Below are 27,929 nucleotides of genomic sequence, written 5' to 3' on the forward strand. Positions count from 1 at the left end.
TGAAGGATGCCAAAACTGATCTATGCGATCTATGCAGATTGTACAACTATGAACTTGAAATCTGAAAGCCAAAAATATCCTTTGCGTTTGACTAATGACTTAATGCTAGTCTAGGTACACCAAGGAGTTAATTAATAAGACCAGGAATCAAAGCGTGTGGATGTTGGCATAAGACAGGGAACCACAAAAGATGCAGAGCTTGGGAAAGAAATAATCCATAAAACTGAACCAAAAAGCTACATTCTTATGCAAAACCAGACTTCCTGTTCCCATCCCACTTTCCCCCCTTTTGACAGAAAGCCCTTTAAAGAATGTCTGGCCTAACAATAGAAAGGTGCTAACGCCATATAAACAGTCACTCATTTCTGTGCCCTTAGCTAAAATACGAGATGCCCAGTGGGCTGTTTCCCACTGCCAGAAACACAAAGTCAATATGAATGTTTTGAAAGGATTGTTCTGAGCATTCAGCAAGGGTTTCTAAAGCTATGAAAGAAGGGTTGTTTTTTAAAGGGAGGCAGAAAACCTTCATTCACTACCTTAGAAAGCATGTCAATGACACATCTAAAGCAGAAGGAGTAATTGAAAACAGGTCCTGCTTTCCAGCTTTCAGTTTGCAGTGCTGCATGCATGGCTGTACAAAACCACAGAAAAAAGTGGAGGGAGAAAAACAGGCAAGCATGGGCAGCACCCCTTCCCTCTCCATGATTTGCTCTGGGAAATGGTAGGGTTTTTTGTACAATCTCTTGAATCCCCCAGCCAGCATGGCCACATTTCTAGGCTCTGGCTTTCATACATCAGTATCTAGGCAACTATGCTTACTATGTTGTTGTTATATGTGCATATATATGCCTGTGCCTGGCTTCCACTCCACCAAATGCATCTGAGGGAGTAGACTGAAGTCTATGAAAGCTCATGCTGCCAATTTCTTTCTTTCAGTTAGTCTCAAAGGTGTTAAAGATCTCTCCATATGTTGTTGTTATTCCTATTCCACATAATTTGAACAAGGAAAGTACTACTGTCAATGTTCTCAAAGAGCTACAATAAGCATTTGTTGTTGTGTGCCCTCAAGTAGTTTTTGACTTATGGTGACCCTAAGGCAAACCTATCATTCTCTCAAAGTAACCCAGTGGGTTTCCATGACTGAGCAGGGATTTGAACCCTGGTTTCCAAAGTCATACTCTAACACTCAAACCACTACAGCATGCTGGCTTTTACAATAAGCATGCTACCTTGTTATTCTAACACCTTCCCCACCCTTTCTTTTAGTAGCCTGAGCTACTAAATTGTAGAACATATTAAAAGGAAGTATTGACATAAAATAATTCAAATGCCCTCTCCTGCAGTGTTTATTTAGAGTTTTCTGCATTGGCAACTGTTTGGACTAGTTGACCTTTGAGATCCCTTCTAACTCTATGAAAACAGAGTAAGAAACTGGTTGACCTTGATGTTCTTTTCAAGTGTTTGGCATATGTTGAAGGGGATGGGGATACCATTTTTACTGGAAAAATCTGAACAGAAAATACAACTATGTTCAGGTGAATTAATGCAGTTACAGAGGTCAGGAACCCTGGAAACCAGGGCTTCCAGTCATTTGAAGCTCTGTAACTGCATTTGAATGAACATGGTTACATTTCTCTGGATATAGAGCAGAATATAAACATTTTACTAAATAAATTATAAATAATAAATACAATTAATTTCTGGTCTTACTAATAAACATGGAGGGACTATGGATGGAGCCAAGAATACATATTCCCATTTCTCTTCACAGAGATTTTTTTAAAACAATGTGCAATGGGATCTTGAAGCACCTTTGAGATTAACTCAAAGAAAGAAGTTGGCAGCCTGAGCTTCTGTAGACTTGAGCCTAAATCCTCTGATGCATGTAGAAAGTAGGCTGAAGTCTATGAAAGCTCAAGCTACCAACCTCTTTCTTTCAGTTAGTCTTAAAAGTGCCACAAGATCCCTCTGCATACTGATTTTCCAGATGAACACAGCTATGTCTCTGAATGCTACCTTTCTTAAAAAAGTCATTAATGTCAGTGATAACAATAAGTTTCCATCTTTTACTGAACTGAGCACCCACACTCAAACTTGTTTCCTTCAGACGGAGATTAATATTGATGGACAGTTTAATAGCAATGTCCTTATTTAATTGCAAGAATCTTCCAGGGTAATTAAAAATAGAATATTATCAGCATATCAGTAAGGCATGCTATAAATTCCAAGAAGCCAATCATGAAACCTGTAGTACAGTTGTGTGCTAAAGTGGCTCCTATGAAGAAGTACTACCACTTCATTCAAGTACTACCACTTCATTCAAATACATTTGTTTTTCTTAGCAGTTTTCTCTTTCACAGTTTAATAAGTCCTCTGAAGAAAAATCCTTCCTAGTATATACCACTGCATACAAGTAGAGCTCCAGTGAAGCTGTTACTGTATTATATAATATGCCAAACAAGTACACATCTGTATTTATTCCAATTTTTTAAACTGTGTTTTATTGCAAAATCTATGCAAATAAAATTTACTTACTGTTCCATAAAAAAAAATGTACAGACATGCCAGATCCAGTACAGCAAGATTTGCAAAGCTCTTGGATTTAATTTTGTCTTTTTTTGTGAAGTGGGAAGTTTCCTACTGTTGAGCATATGTTTGCCAGCACCTTCCCACTACAAACACAAAGAAAGAGAGGGAGAGGGAGACCCAAAGAAATCTGATCAAGCAGGGTCTGATATTTTTTTAACCTGACTGAATCTTTATTAAACATGAACACAAGGTATTATTCAATACAGGGTTTAGCAGATATGCCTCACAAACATCTCTCTCAAACAATATCAAACACCATTTTGTTTTTTGAAAGAGCTGAACCATCTTTCTTTGCTGAAAATACATATCAGGACCTGATCTACCTGCGAATGGTATCACTACATCAAAGACTGCACTCAAAGAAATGTTTCAATATTATTCTTATGTACTTGCATTCTATAACCTTAAGTAAGAAAGCAGTCTCAAATAGACAGAGAAGCACAAATCTTTGTAACACATGAATGCTTAAATGAGGCACAGGTCAAGCTCATAAAATCAGCATTCCAAGAAGGGCATCTGCATATAGTTTCTATTCCCTGCCTATATTAGAGGTAGCTGTCTTAATAAATGTAGAATGTGCCCTTCCTGAAGACATCAACTTCATCTGTCATGATGTTAAGATATGATGGGGTTATTTCTTTCACATTAGTTGGCTGGGCGCTCTGAGCTAACTCTGAATCAGTAGTATGCAGGCACTATATATGAAGGCTTGGGGTCTTGAGCTCCTGTCACAAGAATTTAACTGCAACCGATTTCATGTAGACAAAAGGCATTGAAATTTGGGGAGAGGGGAATGGAGAGTAGCTAGGAAAGAAAAGGTTGGGGGGGACCCAAAACAGAGATCTCACAATCCAGATCATTCCTTCTGTCTGCACAAAGTGTAGACAAATATTTAACTTGTCCAAAGTTCTTACTAAACTCACATTCTCGTAATCTCTTGAGCAACAATTTCTCTGGGCCAGAGGCATCACTGATCAAAGTTTCCTACCTGCTTTGCATGTCTTGCCGTCTTCCTGAAGCTGGACTCCAGTGGGACAGCTACAGCTGTAAAAGGGATCTCTTGGAGACAACAGGCACAAATGGGAGCAACCACCATTATTATCCTCACAGGGTGTATGAACTTCAGAAATCAAAAGAGAGTAAAGCAATTAATGTTTAAAAATAAAAACAGAAGCTCAATTCTCTGTAGCAAACTGAACAGCCTTATTCCACAAATATGCAAGTATGTTCTTTTAAGAGAAACAGCATTGAAAATAATTTAAATAATTATATTCCTGTGTGTATTGTATATCCTCTTAGTTATTACATTTGGTTAAATAACCTCTATCTCCCAGAATGCATTTTTATAAAAGAGATAGTAGGACATACTAAGCCTTAGCACTGTTCTTACATACCAAAACTTACTTTATGTGCACAGACTGCTTCCCCCTCCTAAGAACGTCCCTATTATCCCTTCCCTGATGTTCCAATTTAACTGAAATGCTTAAATTCAGTATGAAGAATTGGTATGAAAATCTTTTAGAGAGAAATTCTTGCTTGGATTGACAGTGACGTTTTCCTTTATAGAACTCACACAACAAATTTCCAAATCCTAATCACAGTCCAGACTAAGTAGTTGGAAGTGCAATAGGAAATTTAGCACAATATGAATATGGGTAAAAATTTTGAAAAAAACAAATGTAGATCTAATTTTAGTTGGAGAAGCTCAGTGTTTTTGCCAGCAGATTCCTTTAAAATGTCTTCGGTGGAATATCCCAAAGTCTCACACCCTGGTGGGAGCAAAAATATGATCAGAGACCAATAGAAGATGCTAGGGACCTTAACTGATGTAAAGATTGCTCCCTTTCCTTACCCCAAGGATTGTCTGCAGAGCTAAAGTTTTAGGGTTTTAATGCTGTGCAGTGCTATTTTTAAGATTTGTATGTCATATTTTAATGAACCGTAATGTTTTTAACTTTATAACTTTTAAAATGTTTTAAATCTATTTTATTTATTCTTTTACTGATGCTTTTGAATAGTCAATCTGCATTGTTTTTAAATATGCTGTTAGAAACTATAGATTCACTATTGTGAGAAAGGCAGGACATAAATAAATAAATGACCTAAGAATAAGAATACTAGTACCACATGCACATCCCTGCTGTGGCTACGTACATAGTGTCTCTCACATTTAGAATAACAGTATAAGCAGCGTTTTTTAGGCTAGATTTTAAGATCCCTTGGAAATGATCTGGTCAGATTTTGGCATGTAAAAGAAAATGCTATCAACAATACAGAAAAAGATAATAATTCAGGAATGCCAAGCAAACTAGAAGTTAATATTCTATGCATTCCTAGACTGTCATCTTATACAAGGGCCATAATCAGCCCAGCAATATACAAAAACAACTTGGGGAGAGATGGAATCCAAATCCAATCCTAGTCAAGAGACAGTGGTATCTGAGCTATTTCTAGCAGATAGTATTTCCCTGTGCACCAGGTTTTCCTCACTACTGTCCAGAAATACTGTGACCCAAGGGTGGGACATTCCCTCAGCTGAGAGAAATGTCAGGAATTCAGAGATCACCACACAACTCTATCTGGAACGCAAGGACAAACTGTAGCCGTGCACATACCCAGTGCCTTCTACTGAAGTATTGCACCTGTTTCTCAGCTAGAGTAGATCCTAAATTCCTTTGTTTACTCCACTGCTGTTTACTGTCAACTTTACTATCCAAGTCAAGTCAGTACCACATACAGAGACCAAATCTTTTGGATTGGCTAAATTCTATAGTCAAGTAAATGAGGCAAAACTTTAACTGTCCAATATGCTCTTTCTGCTGCACAGAGTCTCAACAGCCATGTTAAAAAATTACAGCAAGAGACCAAATAATAATAATAATAATAATTCTGTAGAATTATTATTATTATTATTATTACTATTATTATTATTATTATTATTATTTATATAGCATTGTATATTCTGAATGAGATTTAGAATTACTCATTTAAAGCTACTTTTAGCTTGAGGGTGTTACAGATGTTCACTATTGACTTCCATTCTCAATTCTTGATAAAGTCTGTTTAGACGAGCAGACAAAAAGACATGAAGACTATTCTGATTGAAGAATTTTTCATTTCATCGCATCTACTTTGCTTTTATGTTTGGCTTACGCTAGGAATCACATTTATCAGCAGTTACAGACAATCTAATCGAAAGGCCTGAAAATCACTCAATGTTTTATTTATAGACTCATGATTCCCAGCATTACATAATTATACATAATTATAGCACAGGGTTTCTCAACTAATCCTGGGATTCCAGGAGACGTTGCTAGGGATTCCTCAGGAGATTATGGGGTGGGGGTGCAAAATTGAGCTGTAGATATAATATTTTTTAATGCAGGGACAGCAAGCATGAAACATTCTAAGTTTCCACCTGCAAAACTGCACTGAAACATTCCAGATCAGCCAATGACTTTAAGAGGAAGATAAGAGATTAAGGAAGTTACTACACTGGTGAAGAGGTCAGAGGAAGAGATACCAATGGTAGGAATGATTCTGTTTGTTCCCTCACATTCCAAACATGTGAACTGAGAACATTCTAGCATTGTGTCAATATGGGGCAGTGAAATCATTTAAGGCATTCTTTTTTGAAAGAGCTGTGAAGTCTAGAATTTTTGGAACATAATATTTAAAGCTGACATAGGCGGGTTACACACTGCCAAAAAGTACGTGCTCGGCACGTACTAGGGTTAGGAAGGGGCGTCCTTTCCGGACGCCCCTAACCCTAGTATGTGCTGAGCACGTACAAAATGGCAGCACCCATTCTACATGGGTGCTGCCATTTTGACGTAGCGGACGCTTAGCGTCCACATGTCGCGGCGTGGAAATGATGCCGCAAGTGCGCCATTGGCACCTTGTGGCGTCATAACTGCACCGCAAAAAGAACCCACTTTTTCCGGGTTCTTTTTGCTGCGCCGAGGAACTACGTGGTTTGTCCTCTGCGGTTCCCTGGTGCAGCAAACACGGGCGTCGGCAGAGCACCCTTTTTGGGTGCTCTGTAAAGCACCATAGGCACCTAAATTTCAGTCTAATCTGACATGCATGCCAACTAGTGCAATAATAGGAAGAATTTGTTCTTGCTCTGCCACAATTATGTGTGTTGTTGTTCCAAAACTCCACATTTAAAGACACTAATATCACCTCCCCACATATAAACAAGAGAGAGAGAGAGAGAGAGAGAGAGAGAGAGCGCAAATAAATATGAAACATACAATACGGTTGTCTTTCTGGGCTCAAAACCTGGATGTCCATTGGCGAGTACAGTGAACTTAGTATTTCTCTCCTTTTCTCTCCTGTTCTTTTGTTGCAGGCATGAATGGAACGAGTTTGCCAATCTGTCCAGTAAAGTGTATCCCCAGCCAGCGTCAAAGCAAATGGGTGAGTGAGACTACCTTCCACGACTTTTTCCCTGGTGGGGGAAGGAAGTATTTTTAAAATAATTATATTGCAAGTATTTTGTGAGTTAATATGCAAATCCAAGACGTTAACTCCTTAAGTGAAAATTTAGGTAAAAAAAATGCTAACTCCCACATAAAAGCAATCCAGTTTACCTAGGTCCACCATCCCCATCCCACTCAACCCTTTTCTCTTGTATTATCCAAAGAGTAATATATGCAGCCATAAACAATAACTCTCCTGTAACCATTTGCCTTTTTTAAGTCTTTAACTTTCATTTTTAATTAATGGCGATCCGAAGGTAAACCTACCATGGGCGGGTTATAGACCGCCGCTTTGAGACGGTCTGCCGCCGCCGCCGTTTGCTCCGTAAGGGAGCCGTCGCAGCCACACTGCGCGGCTCCCTTACGGAGCAAAAAAGAAGCTCCAAAATGGAGCTTCTTTCTGCGGCGCCCTAATGATGTTGCGAGGCGCCGCTGGCGCACTCGTGACGTCATTAGCGCCACGATACGTTCGGACGCACAGTGTCCGATATGTAAAGATGGCGCCATATTGTATGGACAGAGTCCGTACTAGAGCCAGGGGCGTCTAGAAGAGACACCCCTTTTTTAAAATGGGACGTCCTGCGGACGTCCCAAGTGGCGGTCTATAACCCGCCATAGACTTTTCTTGGCAGGTTTCCTCAGAGGGGGTTTGCCATTGCCATTGCCATCCTGAGGTCAAGAGAGCATGACTCACCAAAGTACCCAGTGGTTTCTTTATGTCTGAGTGGGGATTTGAACCCTGGTCCTAGTCCAATGCTCAACCACTATGCAATGCTGGCCCCTCTCAATGATATTTTGTGGTACTGACTATCAGTTTTGGTCGATGTGTACAAGACATCCTGGACTACTTTAATTAATTTATTTTAACAAATGTCTTGTACTTTCCAAACTGTAACTTGTCCCGATAGGAGTGGCTCCAGAGTATAGAACTGATTCAATCACCTTCCCACCTTTCACCCTGTAGAGATGAGGTAGAAATGGGTGTAGCTCTACTGGAGGAAAACAGGGGTCTGTTTTCCACTTGCTAGCCACTGTCAATGAGAGTGCATGGTCAACCACTTCAATTTTTATGAGTGTTCTCCCACTGTACTTGAACATTCTACATATGAGAATAACATTTTCAGATTAAAAAAACAAAATGGATACTATGCTATGCTATGTTTACTAAGAGGTTCCCACTAAGAGATAATTCCACTTTGGGAGAATTTACAGGCTCAGGAATTTCTCACATTTGTAACACAGAGAATTTATTGCCACAAAGTTTAATTGATTTACCTCCATTAGAACTAAAGGGCAGTCAGGCATGAAAAGAATTTCATAATTTCCATTTATTGTTCCAAAATAAATTTAAATTTCTAGTATTTTATATAAAAAGCAGCTGCATTTGTGAATGGAAACAAATTTGGTTATTGGTTTGTGTGCACAAAATATAGATATGTGATGCACAAGTTTTAATTACCATGTCCAGGGGTTTCTCAAAAGGGATGATAGTTAAGACAGGCTAGACTGACTATTTTATCTTAACTGACAGCAACATGAATCAGGAGAAGCCGACTGGAATTCTGATGCTAACTTTTTTTTACATACCACATGGCAAATAACTTGCACTCCTTTCTAAGATTAATTAATCCTTTCTAAAAGTAATCCAAGATTAATTCTGCAGCTCTCATTTTTTTACAGAACAGAAAAGTAACTCTGAATCCTCAGCGATACTAGGTTGCTGCAGTCCAAAGTAGCAAAAGCTCTGCAATTTTCCCCAATCCAATCACCCCCCCCCAAATCCCTAGAGTTTTCACTGGAGTGTACAGTGATATCCTCTCATTCTCTACTGCCTCTGAACCCCATCTGAATGTGCATGTCAGAAACAGGCTCCAAAAGTAATGGAGACTGGAAAGATAAAAGTGATGTGCAGCTGCCCTAGTGACTGTAGTAGCAGTAAACAGAAGGCGACAGTAGAGCAGCTATTACGCTCCTCACAGTTTCCAAATGTCTCTGGCCAAATTTCCAACAAGCAAAGAGCAAGGCAACAATTCTTCATGGGAACTTTGTTGTTATTAACTGTCATTAAATCGACTTCTCTCTATGGAGACCCTATGAATGAGAGACCTCCTAGTCACCCTGTCATCAACACCCTGCTCAAATCCTGCAAACTAAACTTGGGGGAACATGTTGGCACAATTGTTCAAACCTTTAGATAGTGTTTCTTTATATTTACCACTGTTCATGTAGCAACTCTGGGTGCCACAGTTCCCAACAGAGGGGTGTCTCCTTATTGGTCAGGCTCTTTGCAGACTGGTTATTGCAATGGCTTTTTGGTATCAAAGGACTGAGTCCTTTCCTTAAAGTTGTGCTCTGTAGCCTAGTTCAAGGACAAAACAACCCCCTTCAGCCTCAACACAAAGAGTTCCTTTTTGTGAGTGGAAGGGGATATACATACTACCTTCTAGAGTCCCATTAGGGGATGAAGTATAAGAAACAGTTGAAAGTACACCAGACATGGGAATGCTTTTCAAAAACAAATAAGAAAAGAAATTAAGAAGACAGTTTCTCCGAGCATTAAGAGAGACTTCTTTGTTTTGGATTTTTACACAGTCCAAGAATGTCTTTTCTTTCTCTTTTAAAAACGTATTCCTCTATTCAGTAAATTTAAGGAAGGCCAAAAGAGCCAAACCAGTTTTAAAAAAAAAAGAGAGAGATCAACATTTTATTCATACTGCCATTCTTTACTTTATGACAGTTTGTTCAAAGCAAAGATTTATATGGTATCACCTGATTTCTATAATGAATTGATAAACCCTTACGAATATTTAGAAACAGCACAGATGGGTGATGTTTTAAGAAAGCATAATAGAAACAAGAAGAGCTAGGCTAAACCACTAAGAAGAGGAGGAAATGCAGGTGAAACAAAGCAATATAACTGAGGTCTGAGCGATATGAGTAACTTACTATCAAGGAACAAGGATGAAAAAGAAATACATCTTGATATGATGCTACAAAGTCATCTAGCTGAAATTATTGTAGCTTAATTCATTAATATATATTGAGCAAGATCTTTTTTTAAATGAAGTTGTAACCCAAACTTTCTGCCATCACTGATAAAACAAACATTTGAAATAAAATAGTAATTAAAACATCACATAAAAACAAATAAGCAAAAAAATTACTAACAATAATAAAAAACAGGGCCAACATCAAGCAGTTAAACCCTTTCAGCCATAGATCAGATCATCTGCCAAAGGCCTGTCTGAATAAAGGTAATCAATATGGCTATCAGAGAGTTCATAAGCACCAAGAAAGAAAGAAAGAAAGAAAGAAAGAAAGAGAGAGAGAGAAGAAATGTAGAATTTTAGCAATCTAACATTTATTTTACACATATACACAGACAAACATACCTGAAAGAGCCATCCAGATTTGCTCTGTGAATGAAACTCAGCTTTGCATCAGCCCAATAAAGCTTTTGCTCTTCCAGATCTATGGTGAGTCCATTAGGCCAATAAATGTCAGAATCCACAATTATTTTCCGAACACTACTGTCCATTCCAGAACGCTCTATTCTAGGTGTTTCACCCCAGTCTGTCCAATACATGTATCTGGAAATTGAAAATACAAGTGTTATTGTAAGGGAATAAAAACTGCTCTAAACGTAACCTCCTTATATTTTCAAAGGTAAAAGAAAAGAATATCAGAACATCCAAGGATTCTTTTTTAAAATGAGCTAGAGCTTTTCATTTGTCCTCTGTCTTTTTCTAAAGTGATTTGGGCAATATGCTGGGTTCTGAAATCAGCCCCAGGATAATGGTGTTGGCTCCTATGCACAAGTGTTGAAAACTGTTTCCTACTTTTTTTAGCTCTATGACGTTTCACAATGGCACTGTGTGCTTACACAGATGATGCCTCTAGGCATTATATATAAAGTTAGCAAAGATTTTGCGAGGAACAAATGGTTACATGTAATATTCAATCTTTTAATCTACATTATAATTTCCAGTAGTCAAAAAAATATTTTAGTGCAATTTTAAAAAAGTTAACAATTGATCTGGTTAATAGATCAAAGCAGATGAACAATTTGTTAATAATGAACTTATGACTGGATCACTTAGTAATTAATTACCCTTTGGATGCCCCAATAACCCAAATTCTCTAAGCAGAATACACAAATATAGAAAACACAAAATCAAGAGTATCAAATAAAGGAGTATATAATAAAACCAATAGTAAAGAGTATAAACCATGCACCAAAGAAACCCTTGCACCTAATAAAACGGTACAAAGCTCTAAATTTATTTGTCAGAGTCCACCCTTTCCCTTCAGTGAGTTCAAAGAATCAGTGCACATGGCTCTCCTCCTTCTCATTTTATCCTCACAACTATTCTGTGAGGTGGGTTAGACCAAGAGCGTAAATTTGGTCCAAGGCTATCCAGTGAGTTTCATAGTTCAGTGTGGACGTGAACCTGGATCTCCCAAGTTCCAGTCCAACACTGACCACCACTCAACAACAGCTTCTATGAACATACGAAGATCTGAAGGCCAGGCAAGCCTCTCTGGCAAGGTTGTTTCACAGAAAGGATATGGTTACCAATGAAAAGGTCTTCTTATTAATTTTAGCCTCTTTCCTTGTTCCATTTGGTACCTTAGCAATAATCTCAGGGTCCAGGTAGGAAGATAGATGTGTGAAGATACAATCCTCAAGACAACCTGGCCCCAAGCTATTTAGGATTTTAAAGGGTACAACAAACATTCTGAATTGGCCAAGGAAGAGACTGGCAGCCAGCGAGATGTTAATGGACTGTCATAATGTGACTCCCAACAATTAATTTGGTAGTTATTATTGGGATGTTTTATCTATATTTTTAACTTTGTGTGTCTTTTATATAATTTTATATTGTTTTATGTGATGATCGGAATTGCGTGTGTGTGTTTTAAATTACTGTTCTGTTTTTTTAAGTGACTCCTTCTCAGAGCTACCTAATTTAGTCCCACTTTGGGAGAAAGGCAGCATACTAATGAAATAAATAAATACAAAATAAAAATAACCACCAAACTTAAAATAACATTCAAGCACTGATTAAATAGCCTTATATGTGTGAAAGACTATAGACACAAGACATTTATGAGTTACAGGCACTATTGCTTACGTATCAGACTTCATGTCTGGTTTCAGTAACAGCAAATTACCTGCTAGTTGGCAGCCTGCTCACATTACTGCCACAAAAGCAGCTGTCTGATACTGTATATTAATGATAAATGCACTACTAGTAAAAGCAGAAAATGCACACTGAGGAAGATTTCAAACCCTTTCCCCCGAAAGTTAAGATTTCACAACAATATCACAGGGAACAACATAAATGCCTTTTATGTTTTTAAAAATAAATCATGCTTAGGTTTTAAAGCCTAAAAAGCCAGGAGTTCTTCCTTTTCAGCTGTAGGATATTTTTTCTAATGGCAAGCCCCCACCACAATGGCAACTGATGGAAGGGTAAGGACGCCACTGGGGCCCAGATGAGGCCTTTTTAAAAAACCCAAACTTGGTGAAAATGCTCTCATATCCCTACAGACAGTGGTTCTCAAACTGTGGGGCAGGACTCCTGCGAGGGGGGGTGAGTTGCTCAAGGGGGGCACGAAACTAGGGGGCCCTGATCCTCCTCCTCCTCCTTCCAAACTTTTTATGTGTAAAATGTACACACATGTTGAGTTAAATATTGAATTTATTTAAATAAAACCATTCCAATTTGAACAATGTTATTTCCTTACAAGATGTCCAAATATCTGAGGGGAATCCATTCTGGACCACCACCACCCTGATGAATAACAAAAAATGTGGGACCTCAAGTCCCATTGTTTACTATGAGAACACAATGTGTGTCTGGCCACTTGTGTGGCAATAATAATAATAATAATAATAATAATAATAATAATAATATCCTGCCTCTCTACAAAAAGAAATCAGGGTGGCTTACAAAGTTAAAATATACAGTCCATGTGCATGCACCTCCATTTACATCACTGGGGCTTGCCATCCATGGAAGCTCAAACCTGCGGATGGCAGGCGAAGTGGAGTCCACTGTATTATAACAGAGCTATGGCATAAAACCTACCCCATGTATGACATGGTATGACATCCACATGTAGATGTAAAAGGGGAGGTCCCAAAGATACCCTTCGTTTCAGTACCACTGCCTAGAAGCATTTGGGAACATTTTTAAAAATGTGGGAGCAGGTGCAACCCTGCAAGGTTGCCTAGGGGGTAATGAGATCCCCTAACTTCTACAGTTGTCCACCCCTGCTCTATAACAACAGATCATCCAAGAGGCCTAAAGTGCAGATGGCTGTAGTGGTGTAAAATAATTTCTAGCAGTTTTCATCTCTGCCAGGAATAGGTTCTATGTAAAGCAACTCACAAGTACTTTGGTTTATGACAGGGACAGCATACAACAACACATCATTGCTCCAAAAATCAATTTCCTTTCCAATCACTGTGGGTAATAGCTAAATACAGAAGGGACATGATTGTCCCAGGTGGGGTGGATGGGGCAGGTTTGATGTCACAGCTATGTTATAATCAATCTCACCTCACTCCACCATGTCCCAAAGGGCATCTCAATTCTCCACAAAATATGGTATGAAAGGAGAGGAGAGATTCACCAGAAACTGATTTCTTCCCTGTATTTTGCTGATGGAAGACACTACTGCTAGGGTGGGAATCATACAGCCTTCACATGTTAATGAACTGCAGGTCCTAGAAGCTCTATGGTGAAAATTGCTTGAAACTGCAGTGCATCAACATCCGGAGGACCATATATATAATTTCCACTTCTCCTCTGCTGGATCAGACAGCTTTCTGTTAAAAAAGATACCAACTGGATACACCCCATTGCACATTCAACATGGCAAAGAGGAACATCCAGAAAAACCTAATGCTTACACGACAGATTTCCTGCTGAAAGACTGCCTAGTGACTTGGCCAACATAAACTGGAAACTGAGGTCTTACAAACAGCACCATAGTGCAAGTAGTATGCAGAGATATGCTGAATGCAAAGCATACAAAACTGAAAGCATTTTGGTGCCTAGCATCTCTTGACATGATTCTATGCAATTAAGAAAAGGGGGCTTGTACATGTGGGTGTGACATGGGATCACATACTACCCACAAGCTTTTCACTTTGCAATACAATGGCTTCAACTCTGGTCTGGATGCATGGGCGTGTTACAGGCCGCCCCTTTGGGGCGGCCTGTAGGCACTCCTTTCCCCGCCGGATTGGGGCCTCAGCTGCCAGAACGGCAGCCTCTGGGGCCCCGATCCGTTGCTTTCCAGGCCGCGGGGAAGCAGCAACAGGCTGCTTCCCTGCGGCCTGGAAAGGGGTGTCCTTGGGGCATCATGCCCCAAGGACACCGGACGGTGGTGGGGACAAGCAGAAAGGGGCTGCTCGGCCCCTTTCTGCCTTGCGTCACTGGCATAGCTGTCTAAAGGCTGCGCCAGCGATGCAAATCCCGTAAGGAGCTCCATTTCGGAGCTCCTTCTGGCGCCGCGGAAAGGGCGCTCTATGCGCCCTGGCGTGCGCCAGTATGTCACAACCGCACCGCCTCGTTTGGAGACGGCGCGGTGGTGACGTAGCAATGGCAGCCCCCGTGTGGAACGAGTGCCACCATTTTGTACGGACTCGATCCGTACTAGGGTTAGGGGCGTCCGGAGGGGACGCCCCTTTCTAACCCTAGTACGGACCCAGTCCGTACTATACGCCCATCTGTAACGGGCCTTAAGTTCCAAAATATTAGTCAAATCTAGACATGAATGACTCGTAACATTCTGATTCCTTTTCTCTAGAAGTCATTATATCCTCAAGGTTCCTAGTAATACAGGAATCAAAGAGTAAAGCACTTAGACAATTGCCATTATCAGGAGGAATATGAATAATGAGAAGGAAAAAAGGTATAGTATAAATGGGAAGACCTAGGTAACTGCTTTGCTTTCATGCAAAAACACAGATGTGGTTTAAAGAAATATTCAAGGATTGGCCAGGCTCTGTGAAAAAATACAAACCAATTAACATCTTTGCTAAATCCTGGTATTTTGCGGTTGATGAAACCAGCTAAAGAAGCCATTCAGAAGGTATTGTTGAAAAATGTCATACAATGGGATGCTAGGTAAACATATCAAAGTGTTCCTAATGAAGATCAAATATTCCCAAAGTGAATGTGGGGGGGAAAATAGAATACCATGTCCTTGTATTAGCCTTGAAGGGCCTAAATATCCTAAAGGCACCAGATCCTGTCTGGTCTTGGAAGTTAGGTAGGATATAAACCTTGGTTAGTACCTGGATGGGAGACCACCAATAAATACCAGGTGCTGTATTTCAGAGGAAGGAACTGGCAAAACCACCTCTGAGTATTCCCTGCCTAACGAAACCCTATGAAATTCATGAGGTTGCCAGAACTTGAAAGGCAACTTGAATACAGGCACACACATACTATCAGCGTTCCCACCATGGTGTCTTGTAGTTACAAATGCATTGAATTACAACCCCTGCTATCCTCAGCCAACATGGGCACACTGACCGGAAGTTAAAGTTCAAAATGTCTATAGGATGCACAATTTAGCAATTTATGCAGCCACTGTAATCCAGTTTATATAAAATTCCAGCAAAATTGAGAAATTCAAAGTGTGTGTGTGTGTGTGGGGGGAGGCATGACAATATATTATGGAAATAAATATAATAAATGTACTGAGAGGAAGTAATAGCAAATGCCACTGTGACAACAATGCAAAAATGTTATCAGAGCAGCCTACGTATTATGGTCACCACAGGTCTGTGAAACAATCTCAGAAAACAAGGTTATCCTATAAGACTGACATGCTCACAAATTTAGTTAAGCAGTATGGAAGAAACACTGAGTGGGCCCTTTATAAGCAAAGCCATTGTTAGCTAATGAATTGTGTCATAGAAAGGGAGAGGAGGTCCGAAGAAAAGAAAGAAAAATAAAGGAGTGCAGAGTTTTATGTAAATGGTTAAAATCCATGACGCCTAAGCACAAACAACCTTTCTATCACCCTAAAATGCAAGAGGCAGACAAGTTCAACAAGAGGAGCATGAACCATTTACTATCCAATTAACTCTTGTTATAAATTGGGCCTGAAAATACTCAAAATGATCCATGTGTCAAAGGAATGTTCCTACAGCAGTGGTTTAAACGCCTCCTTCAAAAGAGGAGTTAAATAAAGACAAATTTACAGAGGTGAAGTAACCAGAAAGCAATTCACACTCATAACTAGCTTTTATATGAGCAACTGGCATTTCCAAAAATACTGCACATTTCATTACTGTTTCACTTCACAAAACAGTTTGGCACATTGGAAAAGTGAGGCATAGGGAAAATTCTGCTTCATGGCAGTTCCAAGTAGCAGAACTGGAACTGGGACACGGAAACCAAGGATAGTTCTGATTGTCTTTGGCATTCCAGGAAAAGCAGCTGGGTGTATGAAAAGCCAAATATGGGTAAATTTTCTTGCATAGCTCCAGAAAGAGAAGGCAAGTAAATGCACAAGACATTTACATGTCTAGATTTTTAGATGTCTTACACTGCCCTGCTTGCCCACTCCTAAACTCCCAATCGCATAAATGCCACTCAGTCAACAATTATATGAGCTGGAATCCACTAACTGGACTAGATGAGGGCAAACAAATTAAAGTTTAATCCAGACAAGATAGAGGTGCTCCTGGTCAGCTGAAAGACAGATCGGGGAAGAAAGATTCATTCTGTGTTAGATGTGGTTACACTCCCCCTGAATATGCCTGCTTACAGTTTGTGGGTACTCCTGGATTCAGATCTGAGCCTGGAGGCCCAGGTTTCAGCAGTGACCAGGAATGCTTTTGCACAGTTAAAACTAGTATGCAAACTACACCTGTTCTGGGAGAAGTCTGATACATGCCTTGGTTACATCCCGTTTGGACTACTGTAATGTGCTCTAAGTGAGCCTAGTGGTGTAGCAGTTTGAGCATTGGACTATGACTCTGGAGATCAGTATTCAATCCCAGCTTGGCCGTGTAAACCTACTGGGTGACCCTGGGGCAAATCACACTCTCGCAGCCTCAGAGGATGGCAATGGTAAACCCTGCTGAAGAAACTTGCTAAGAAAAACCCATGATAGGTTGGCCTTAGGGATGCCATAAGTTGATAACGACTTGAAGGCAAGCAACAATAACAACTCCATTTTACTATAATAATAATAATAATAATAAAACTTTTATTTATATACCGCCCTTCCGCTGATCAGGGCGGTGAACAACATAATACAAATAATACATACAATAAAACATTTTAAAACAATCATAAAACCCCCGGTCAGCCCTCCAAATTGCCGTCAGCAAAGAGAGAGAGGCCATCTAGGACTTCACTCGGGGACTGCAGTTCGAAATAGGAGGGTCTTTAAATCGAATACGTCCTCCTCGCTGTTGAGGAGAGTTTAGCCCCAGGTACCCTAAGTAGTTGCTGCCCAGAAGTTCTGAGGGTGCAGGGCGGAATGTATGGGGAGAGGCGGTCCTTCAGGTATCCTGGGCCCAAGCCATGTAGGGCTTTATAGGTAATCACCAACACCTTGTACTGTGCCCGGAAGCGAATAGGCAGCCAGTGCAGGTCTTTAAGCACCGGTGTTATGTGACTGGTCCTGGAAGTACCAGTGACCAGCCTGGCCGCCATGTTCTGTACCAGCTGTAGCTTCCGGGTATGATACAAGGGTTGCCCCATGTAGAGCGCGTTGCAGAAGTCCAATCTAGAGGTTACCAGAGCATGTACCACCGTTTCTAGGTCCCTCTGGGCCAGGTATGGGCGCAGCTGGCGAATAAGCCGAAGCTGGTAGCAGGTGTTCCTGACCGTCGCATTCACCTGAGATGTAAGGTGAAGCGACGAATCAAGAAGCACCCCCAGACTGCGCATGGAGTCCTTCACAGGAAGCGTGATCCCGTTCAGGACAGGTGGAACCACCGCCATTCCTGGGCCAGGGGAACCTATCACGAGTACCTCCGTTTTCTCTGGATTCAGGCTGAGTCGGTTTTTCCTCATCCAGCCCATTACTGACTCCAGGCATGCCACGAGAGGAGAGACGCCATCCTCGGTCACTGCATCAGTCGGAGACATAGAGAAAACTATTTGGGTGTCATCAGCGTACTGATAACCCCGCGCCCCATGTCTCCGGATGATCTCTCCCAGCGGTTTCATGTAAATGTTAAATAGCATGGGAGACAGAATGGCTCCTTGAGGGACCCCAGTTGTGAGGGCCCTCTTATCGGAGCACACGTCTCCCAGCTGCACCATCTGGAACCTCCCAGAGAGGTAGGACCGGAACCACTGGAGCGCAGTGCCCCCGATTCCCACCTCAGCTAGGCGCTCCAGAAGGATACCATGGTCTATGGTATCGAAAGCCGCTGAGATGTCCAAGAGCACCAGCAGGGACACGCTTCCCCTGTCGATGCCCAGACGGAGATCATCGACCAAGGCGACCATGGCCGTCTCAACCCCGTAACCCGCCCGAAAGCCAGTTTGAAATGGGTCCAGATAATCCGTTTCTTCCAAGACCGACTGAAGCTGGATTGCAACCGCTCTCTCGATCACCTTCCCCAAAAATGGCAGCAGCGAAACTGGCCGATAATTATTATATACCAGGGGGTCGAGGGAGGTCTATGCCATTGTATATAATGGTACTTTGAGTATCCATGGATTTTGGGATCCACAGGCAGGGTGTGCGTGTGTCCTGGAACCAAACCCGAATGGATGCCAAGAGCCCACTTTAGGTTCGCCTTAGGATCACCATGAATCAGAAACAACACAACCACAACCAACAACAGCGTGCTCTATGTGGGTCTGCCTTAGAAAAGTGCTCAGAAACGTCAGTTTGTCCAAACAACTGCAGTCAGGTGGTTTAACTGCAGCTGGCTACAGGGAACATACAATTCCTTTGCTGCAACAGTTCCACTAGCTGCCGGTCAGTTCCCACAAGTGCTGGATTTAAAGCCCTATACAGCTTGGTTCTAGATTATTTGAAGAATCATATCTCCCATTGTGAGTTTATTAGAGTTCTAAGTTTGTCCAGAGAGACACTTGTCTTTGTCCCACCATCCTCTCAGGCTCATTGAGTGGGACCAAGGGAGAGGGCCTTCTCAGTGGCTGCTCCAGACTTTATAGAACTCCCTTCCTCAAGAGGCCAGGATGGCTCCATCACTGCTGTCCTTTTACAGCAGATAAAACATTTTTGTGCCATCAGTGCTTTTCAAACTGACAAGGGTCAGTAAATATGTTATGAAATGGGCTGCTTGAAGAAACAATGCAAATATTAAAAGGGTTTTCCCCTTAGCTTCAGCACAATGGACAAATGAAAGGAATAATTTAAATGTAGGTTCAGTCAAGGGATTTTGCTAGTCAAGTACAATTTTAAGCATTTCTCTTGTGATGGCTTCTCCCCTTCACAGATATGACATCTGGTCACTCTCCCCTAAGGCAAACCTATCATGAGATTTTCTTGGCAAGATTTGTCCAGAGGGAGTTTGCCACTGCCTTTTTCTGAGGCTGAGAGAGTATGACTTGCCCAAGGTCACACAGTGGGTTTCCATGGCTGAGCAGGGATTCAAACCCTGATCTCACGGAGTCCTAATCCAACAATCAAATCACTGGACCATACTGGCTCTCCTTTAATAGTATACTGCCTTTTTAAAAAGGTATGGTTGTAATGCATTTCCTGAGACACCAAATACATGTAGCAGCTTGCCTTAATGAAACCTTCTCTCAACTTATACATGAGGTCGACTTATACAAGAGTATATACTGTAGTAGTGATTCATGAATGAAGATATAGAAAGACACAGATTTAGTCTAAGAAACAAAATGCCTGGCCCCAATTCAGCCTATGAGCACTCAAAATTCACCTTGCATAAAGTCTAGGGAATTCGCTCCGCAACCCCTGCCCCTCCCTCACTCTGTCTTCTTGGGATTCCTCCCACTCTTGTCTGGGAAAAGACCAAGGAGGGGAAGTTCCCAGTTATCTCTAATCAGGAACCAGAGATAACAGCAGAGATTTCCCCCACTCAACAAGCACATGCTGCTTCCTCTCCCAACTGGAAAGGCCTGTTGTGCACAATGGAATCCCTATCAATCTGAGATAACAGCAAAGAGTGATCTGCTCCACATAGTCCCTTAATGGGGAAATGAGAAAGGAAGTTTCCTATGAGACGCAAGCAACACTTGCAGGAGCATTTCTGTACCCAGCAACTGGGTCTCAGAACTGGCTCTGAGTGCCCCATGTTCTCCCCAATGCGAGAAACTGGAGACTGTAAGTCAGAGAGCGGGGCCTCTCTCATTTTGAACAGATTCTAGAAATTCTAGCAGAATCATTTTCCTACCTTGGTATGAAGCACAGCTACAAAATGTGTCTCTGCTGGACTACAACTCCCAGAACCTGCCCATTCAGCATGACTCCTTAGTGACCATCGGCGATATCATAATTTGGGCCCCAAAACCTGCCCTCAATTTCTACATGAGGTCTGCTTATAGTCGAGTATATATACAGTGCGCCCGCGCCATACGCGGGCGCACCATACGCGGCCTTGAGCATACGCGCTCAAGCTGCGGTGCACGCGCAGGGCGGAAGGGGCGGCGCGTCCCATTCAATTGAATGGGCGCGCGCCCGTTGTGCCCCATGCGCGCCTGCGCCGCCGCACCCGAGCCCCATTGTTTCCAATGGGGCTCGAGCATAGGCGGAATTCGCCTTATGCAGAGGGATCCGGAACGGATCCTTCCACGTAAGGCGAGGACGGACTGTAGTACTTTAATATGTTTTAGATGCCTCCTCCTTGTTTGTAGGCCTATAATCTTTACAAACTTCCTAGACAAAAAGAGGGGAAATATTATCAGGAAAGCACAAATTTTACATGGGGGCAGAAAGTTTAAAAAAATACAACAATAATTAATCTAGAAATATGAAAGAAAGAAGAAATTTGCACACTGAGGGAAACAACTGATGAATGTTCAATGATTTCTTTGCGTAAGACTGAAAAGAAGCCAACCAAACATTTAAGGGAAATCAGTTCCATATCATAAGTGACCACAAGAGAAAAAACAGGGAGACAAGAAACAATATGTGGGTAGAAGTTTAATAAGCAGATTAATGCTTATTAACAATGGACAAAAGGGACCAACAGGGAGAAAACAACAGAGACAGAAGTTCAAGCTTCAATTGAAACAAGAGGAGAAATTACAGAAGGAAGAGAAATAGAGATGTAAGAACATGTTAAAATATGAAGAAAAATGAAAACATTTGGGTCAAAAAGGCTGATGAACAAAACAATATAGTAATCATCATGAAACAGAATGATTACCATATATACTTGTGTACAAGTCAACCTCATGTATAAATCGAGGGAAGGTTTTAGGGCCAAAATCATGGATTTTGATATGGCCCATGGATAAGTTGAAGGTAGAATTTAGCAGACAGGTTTTAAGATCGGCTTCAAAGTAGAAGTGGGGGAGGGGGGAGAGAAGCTTGGTTTTCGGAGGAAAGGTGTGGAGATTGGCTTGAAAGTGGAGGGGAAATGCAAAGAAGGAAATGCAGAAGGAAAGGTCTGAAGATTGAGATCGACTTGAAAGTGGAGGGGAAATGGGGAAATGCAAAGAGGAGGAGATATGGTTTGGAGATAGGATTGAGAAGGGAGTCACTACACGCACACTTGCAGCACTTTTAGCAGTTATTGCCGAGGCACAGAGTGGGGCATCGGGCCTGCTTTTTGAAGGAGCTTTATGAGCTATGTTAATGTTTGTTTTATTGTTGTTGTTAATCTCAACCCACGGTGACTGTACTGACCTGTATATAATTTGACCCTAGATTTTAGGGTAAATTTTTAGGCATAAATTTCTCGACTTATAGTTGAGTATATACAATATTTGAAGAGCCTCCATATTCTCTCCATCAGAGGCACAGAATTAAGATGCAGGAAATTAGACACATATCAGTCAGGGTGAGCAGCTATGCAGGCTCCCCAAACTGTAAATGTTACACTTAGGATGATCACCGCTACATTTTCATTTAACTAGAGGAGAAAGTTTGAAAGTCTTCATCTAAAGATAATCCAACATGAAAACTGGAATAACGAAAATGTTTTTAGGCAAATATATCCAAGTTTAAGGAACTCTTGAATGAAACTAGATATGCACATATTTGGTTCCCAGTCAATGTGAGCCACAATTTACAAAGGTGCTGCTCTTTCTGAAGTGTGGCAATTACTATAGTCCACACTTAACAAACATTATTTTTTAAACTACTTACAGGCATTAAAGAAATTCAAACAAACCTAGTCACTATCACCATTAATATAGTTTTTGAAATGTGCTTCTTTTCTTGTTAATTGATTTGGTTTTTTTAAGTAACAGAATGCTATGCAGCCACCTGGCTGTCATAAAAAAAAAAACATGCAAGCCCCTGAATAGTAATAATTTAATTTATAATAATTTGTTTTATTTATATACCGCTATTCCAAAGATCATAGCGGTGAACAGCAAGTAAGCTAATTAGCAAGTAAGCTAATTTGCCCCCAACAGTCTGGGTACTCATTTTAGCGACCTCGGAAGGATGCAAGCCTGAGTCGAGCTTGGGCCCTTTTGCTGGTCTTGAACTTGCAACCTTGTGGTTTCGAGTGAATGGCTGCAGTACAGGCATTTAACCACTGCGCCACCAGGGCAACACAAACAATAAAATAAATAGAAAACACAGTTAAACAACAGAAGCAAAGTATTTGTAGAACACTGCATTGCAATCATAATGTAACCTAGTTTCAATTACTGGAAAATAATTAATTATAGTTAACTGGCTATTTGCAATTAGTTCTTTCCAGGGAGAGGGATCAGCAAAGTTGCATGTATAAACAATCCCACTATCCTTAACAAGAGCAAAAATTATCTAGGAGCAATACTCTTTCAGCCAATTGCCAAAAACTCCAGTGGGAGGAGGGGAAGAAGACCACCTGCTCTGGACTTGGCTAGGCAGAAAGACAATGCATTGGCAGAACAAATCTTATATTCATCATCCAAGATGTCAGGCCAAAGTTTGATTAAAACCAGAGGTTTGAAAATAGATGGTACTGCAGATTTTGAAAACATTTTTTTAAAGTAATGGAAAGGATAGGGTTTTTTTTCTTTTATAAGTGGGTGGTAGAATATTGCATGGTATTGATCCAACTGCAAATTACTAGCAAACATTTTGCCAACAGCGGAATTCTGCACGTTCTGCATTTGCACTTGGAAAATAATAATCCTTTATGGAAAGATTTTCCCTCCAATAAGCTACAATATTTTGTTCAGACTAAAATAATATTTTGTACAATAATAGCAACATCTTTATATGCCACTAATATATGCTATAGTTACAATATAATTTCTTAGTATAAACCTTTGGGAGTGCGGAAGTGAATTTAGCACAATGAACATATTTTCGGATTGTGGGTGTTAGATATTTCCTCCTGAGTTAAGATTAACTTTGCTGCTTTGTAGACAAAATATGTAGTTTATCCCATTATAGAAGACATCTACCATTTAGGACAATGAACAACAATGAAATCTCTTGCACTAAGTAGCCAATAAAGATGTCAAGTACAAACCAGATGCATTGTCTCAGCTAAGTGAAGGACATCAAGTTGGAAAATAAAGCGTTACTGTTAATAACCCAGTGACATAACGGCCTTTTTCTAGGGTGCATCTATAAATATGCCTTTTACAACACAGGATCTCTCTCCTGTAAGTTAGAGTTATGTCAGAGACATAATGTGGGTGCAAAATGTCATGGAACTTCCTATTTTGGAAAGTTCATGCTTCCTGCACCCCATCTCCATCTTGTAGTTTTCTACTGCTTGGCCAAAACATCTGTGTTTCAGCAGGTTTTTGGCCAACTGAACTGATTTTTTAAAATTCAGCTAATTCCCTGACTTAAAATTGTTTTACCTGCTATGGCCTGTGTCTCTGGTTCTGTTGCTGGTTTTTATAATATGTTTTGTTAATTGCTAACTGCCCTGAGCATAAAATGGAAGTCCAGGATGCAAATGTTTTAAATAAAAACAAACAAAATCTGTCATTCCACAGAAACCTATGTAGAACTGGAACTGCAAAGGTCCCTGAAGCAAAAGATCAACATCTTTACAATCTAATCTATATAAGCTACTGGTTCTGCTACCTAGCTGCTGAAAGACTTCCTTACACTCCTGGTTTGAATACCGACCTGTAAAAGAGATTAACACAGAAGAATTCTATACACGTCTTCTGTTCTAGGGTAGTTGCAAGGGAAGCTGTCCATCTAAAACAAAAGCAGTCATTTTCTGCAACAAGATATTAGATCTGTCACAGGCCCTTAAGAAACTTTTATAAAAATGATCCTTCATTCCTGATATTATGTTCCATATTGATGAGATTGGGAAAGTTGTCAAAAAATTGTTGGGTGTGTGTGCTAAAATTAAGCTTTTGGAGTCCGCAGAAAGGAGAGATTTACTTCAAAGAAGGGGATATTCTGTTGCTACTCCCTTAAAATTTAAGTCCAAAATATTGACCAGTCAGCAGAGGAAAGGAGAAAGCATGAAGAGAAAACATTACTTAGGAATCTACTGCTCCTAGATGGCAGTACAACCACATTTATTAAGTGTGGTAAATAAGAATACAGGAACTCAGACAACTGGTAGCATTGTTTCCATATGGATAAACCAATTACAATCGGACCTCCATATCAACCGATTCTTTATCCATGGATTCAATCATCCACAGCTGGAAAATATTCCAAAAATATATAAATTCCAAAAAGTAAACCTTGAATTTGCCATTTTATATAAGGAACACCATTTTGCTACAGTATTGTATTTAATGGGACTCGAGCATCCATGGATTTTGGTATCCACGGGGGAGGGGGGAGATACTGTACTGTAATGCATCACTGGGAATAGGTAAGGCAGGTTCCCTTTTGATTCCTGAGGTTCTTTGTGCATATAAAAGTTACCGTGACACTCTTACAAACGACAGGCCAATGGAAAAAGCATCAGATACCCCTCTGGAAAGTCTGAATTTTGAGACTAGGTGTTTTTTGTTTTTTTTACTGCTGGGTAAAGACAGGAATCAGGACCGGGAGACACTTCCTGGACATTTTTTGGGGTCCCAGTCACTGTATATTATTTCAGAAATAATTCTTCACAAGTTAGCATTTATGATGGATACCATATTATAGGAACTACAATGCAAGACTACAGCTGCAATTCTACTTTTATTAAGGACACTTCCGGGACTAGGCATAATAAACACATTGGAATTTACTTCTGAGTAAGCTCACAAAGTACTATGCTCCACAAGCTGTTAACTGTAAATCTGCAGAAAATTTATTATAACCAGTTCCTAAACAAGTCAGTATATGAATAATAAAGTTAAGAAAAATACAAACAGAAGATTAAACTAAATTTAACTTTGTTAACAGTTCAATCCTCTGCTCATTCCTGTTTCAGTGTTCTGCTTATTTGTCAAATTTCTTACAAACCTCATTGCACCTGACACAACAATGCATTTCTCTATATGCTAATGAATGATCTATAACAGTTGTCCCTAGCACACATTTGATATAAACTTGTAAAATCTGTTCCAGGTCAGCCAAACCCCCATCTTTATGAGCAAATGTCTAGCCTGCTTATGACTGTTTTTCCCTCTACTACAGTGGTTGTTTAGGCTGGAAAGATCTCATGGGTACAACAACAGTAGAATCTTTTCTTACCTGTCAGTACTCAAAAAGCAGTGTACATCTACAAGACACTGGATCCTTCTTTCCACAGCATAAAATCTGAGAACTTGTTAAGAGCAAGATTTATGTAACTGAACCTACCATTCATGCAAACACAAAAGTTCCTTAAACTGCTTTAACTGGCCATGTTAACTGCAGATTAAAAATTCATCAAGTTAGATATTTTAGAAAAACCTAAACTGGAAAAACGAGACAGATGTAATGTTTTCTTTGGCAATTTAGTCATGGCATTCTTATATAGCCTGCCATCTCTACCCATATTTTGTTTAAATCTAAACATGTCTTCAGAGAGGGGAAAAAACAGTCAAGAAAACAGATTTTGAAACAAGAGATTATATTTTGCGTAGTGAGGCAAAAATGTCTAACTAAACAACCATGATCCTGCAAAAAAATAAAAAGAAAGGCGTTTACCCGTGAGCTGGATCCAGGGCTATTGCTCTTGGCTGGTCAAGGTCTTGCCAAAAGAGAACCTTCCTAGATGTTCCGTTGAGATTAGCAACTTCTATCCTATTAGTTTCAGAGTCTGTCCAGTACAACTTTTTACCAATCCAGTCACATGCCAGACCATCTGGGGAGACCAGACCTGAAACAATGACGTTCTGCATGAGATTCCCAGTGTGGTTGAAATAAGTCTGTTTGATGGCTTCTTCACTCACATCTGTCCAGTAAATAACACCTTGAGAGTACATGAAGTCAACTGCAGCAGCATCCTCTAAACCACTGATGACGACTGTTGACTCCATCTTTACTCCTCCAGCATCCACCAGTCTGACATCTCGTCGGTTAGCAAAAAGCAAGAGAGGAGAAGCTGTGGAAGCGGGAAAATATAAGATATAATAAGAATGTATCAAATTCCATGCTAGAGTAACTTGTTCTCCTCTAAATTGATTCCAACATAAACACTTCATCCTTTAATTGTATATAAGTAACTTTCCATATATGACCCCACACTTCCAGAGAGGGCCTTTTGAGTTCTATTTACCCTGCTGATAAAATACACATTTGAAATAGGGCCTTTCTGTTACATCCCCAAAAGCGGATGATTCATGGAATTGCCCACATAATTCTTTAATTTTTAGCTTCTTGAAACCATTAAAGGCCAGTTACTACAGGGCTTTTCTAGTAAGCCAATAACAATTTCACTGGGCCCTTGGTATCAACTTGAGTTTGGTTCCAAGACCCCGCAGTAGATAGCAAAATCCATGGATGGTTAAGTACCACTAAATACAATGGTATAGTAAAATGGTGTCTCTTATATAAAATGGTTTGCTTTTTGGAATTTTTAAAAAATATTTCCAAGCCATGGATGTTTGAAGCTGTGGATAGGGAGGGCTGACTGTACTATCCTCACTTTTCAAAACATCATGTCACAAAACTAGTCACCACGTTCAGATAAGAGCATGGTTACTGCTAAAGGCGGTGTGTTCCACTGTTGAACAGCTTTCATCATCCAGAAGTCCTTTCTAAGTAGAATCTCTTTTCCTGTATCATGAATCCACTGCTCCATGTCATAATCTCTGGAGCAGCAGAAAACAAACTTGCTCCATCCTCCTCTGTGTCTCACCAGTGAAGATGGTACTGAGCAGGGCATGGGACACAGCCTCCATCATGGTGTCCTGATTGTGGAATACCATCCCCTGAGAGGTCCGATTGGTGCCAGCCTTGGTGCCATTCTGATACATAAAAATGGGTTGTTGTTTTTTTTAGCAAAGCCTCTCAAAGCCTAATGGGTTTTATCAAAATTCACACATTTTATGTTTTTAATTATTTTAAACTATTTTAAATTAATTTGTCTTGCTTTGACCTGTCAAATTATTTAGCATGCTTTTAAATTGTTTAATTATTTTTTACTGTTTTATACAGACAGGAAGAAAATGAACTCATTTTGAAATGTGGTGCTGGAGAAGGCTATCATGGACCGCTAAAAATATAAACGGGGCTTACAGTAAATCAAGCCTGAACTCTTGACTACAAGTGAAGATGACTAAACTGAGGCTGTCATATGTTAGCTATATCATGAGATGATGTGAATCTTTTGAAAACACAATAATGCTTGGT

The 27,929-nt window shown here is 40.3% G+C and overlaps 1 protein-coding gene across 1 annotated transcript in view; it reads right to left on the minus strand.

The window, feature by feature from the left end:
- The window catches only part of LRP5 (LDL receptor related protein 5), a 119,748-nt gene extending 93,074 nt beyond the window's left edge, over window positions 1-26,674 (minus strand). Inside the window, exons 1-4 of the mRNA XM_089520842.1 lie at window positions 26,283-26,674; window positions 10,466-10,663; window positions 6,846-7,042; window positions 3,578-3,709 (exon numbers count right to left, since the gene is read on the minus strand). Of these exons, the coding sequence (XP_089376968.1) occupies window positions 3,578-3,709; window positions 6,846-7,042; window positions 10,466-10,663; window positions 26,283-26,614 (859 nt within the window). The 5' untranslated portion in view covers window positions 26,615-26,674. The remainder of the gene's footprint in view (window positions 1-3,577; window positions 3,710-6,845; window positions 7,043-10,465; window positions 10,664-26,282) is intronic.
- Between the last annotated feature and the right edge of the window lie 1,255 nt (window positions 26,675-27,929).

The sequence above is a fragment of the Sceloporus occidentalis genome, unplaced genomic scaffold, assembly GCF_023333645.1.
Source record: "Sceloporus occidentalis isolate IW3139 unplaced genomic scaffold, rSceOcc1.0.p SCAF_4, whole genome shotgun sequence".
Lineage (NCBI taxonomy): Eukaryota > Metazoa > Chordata > Lepidosauria > Squamata > Phrynosomatidae > Sceloporus > Sceloporus occidentalis.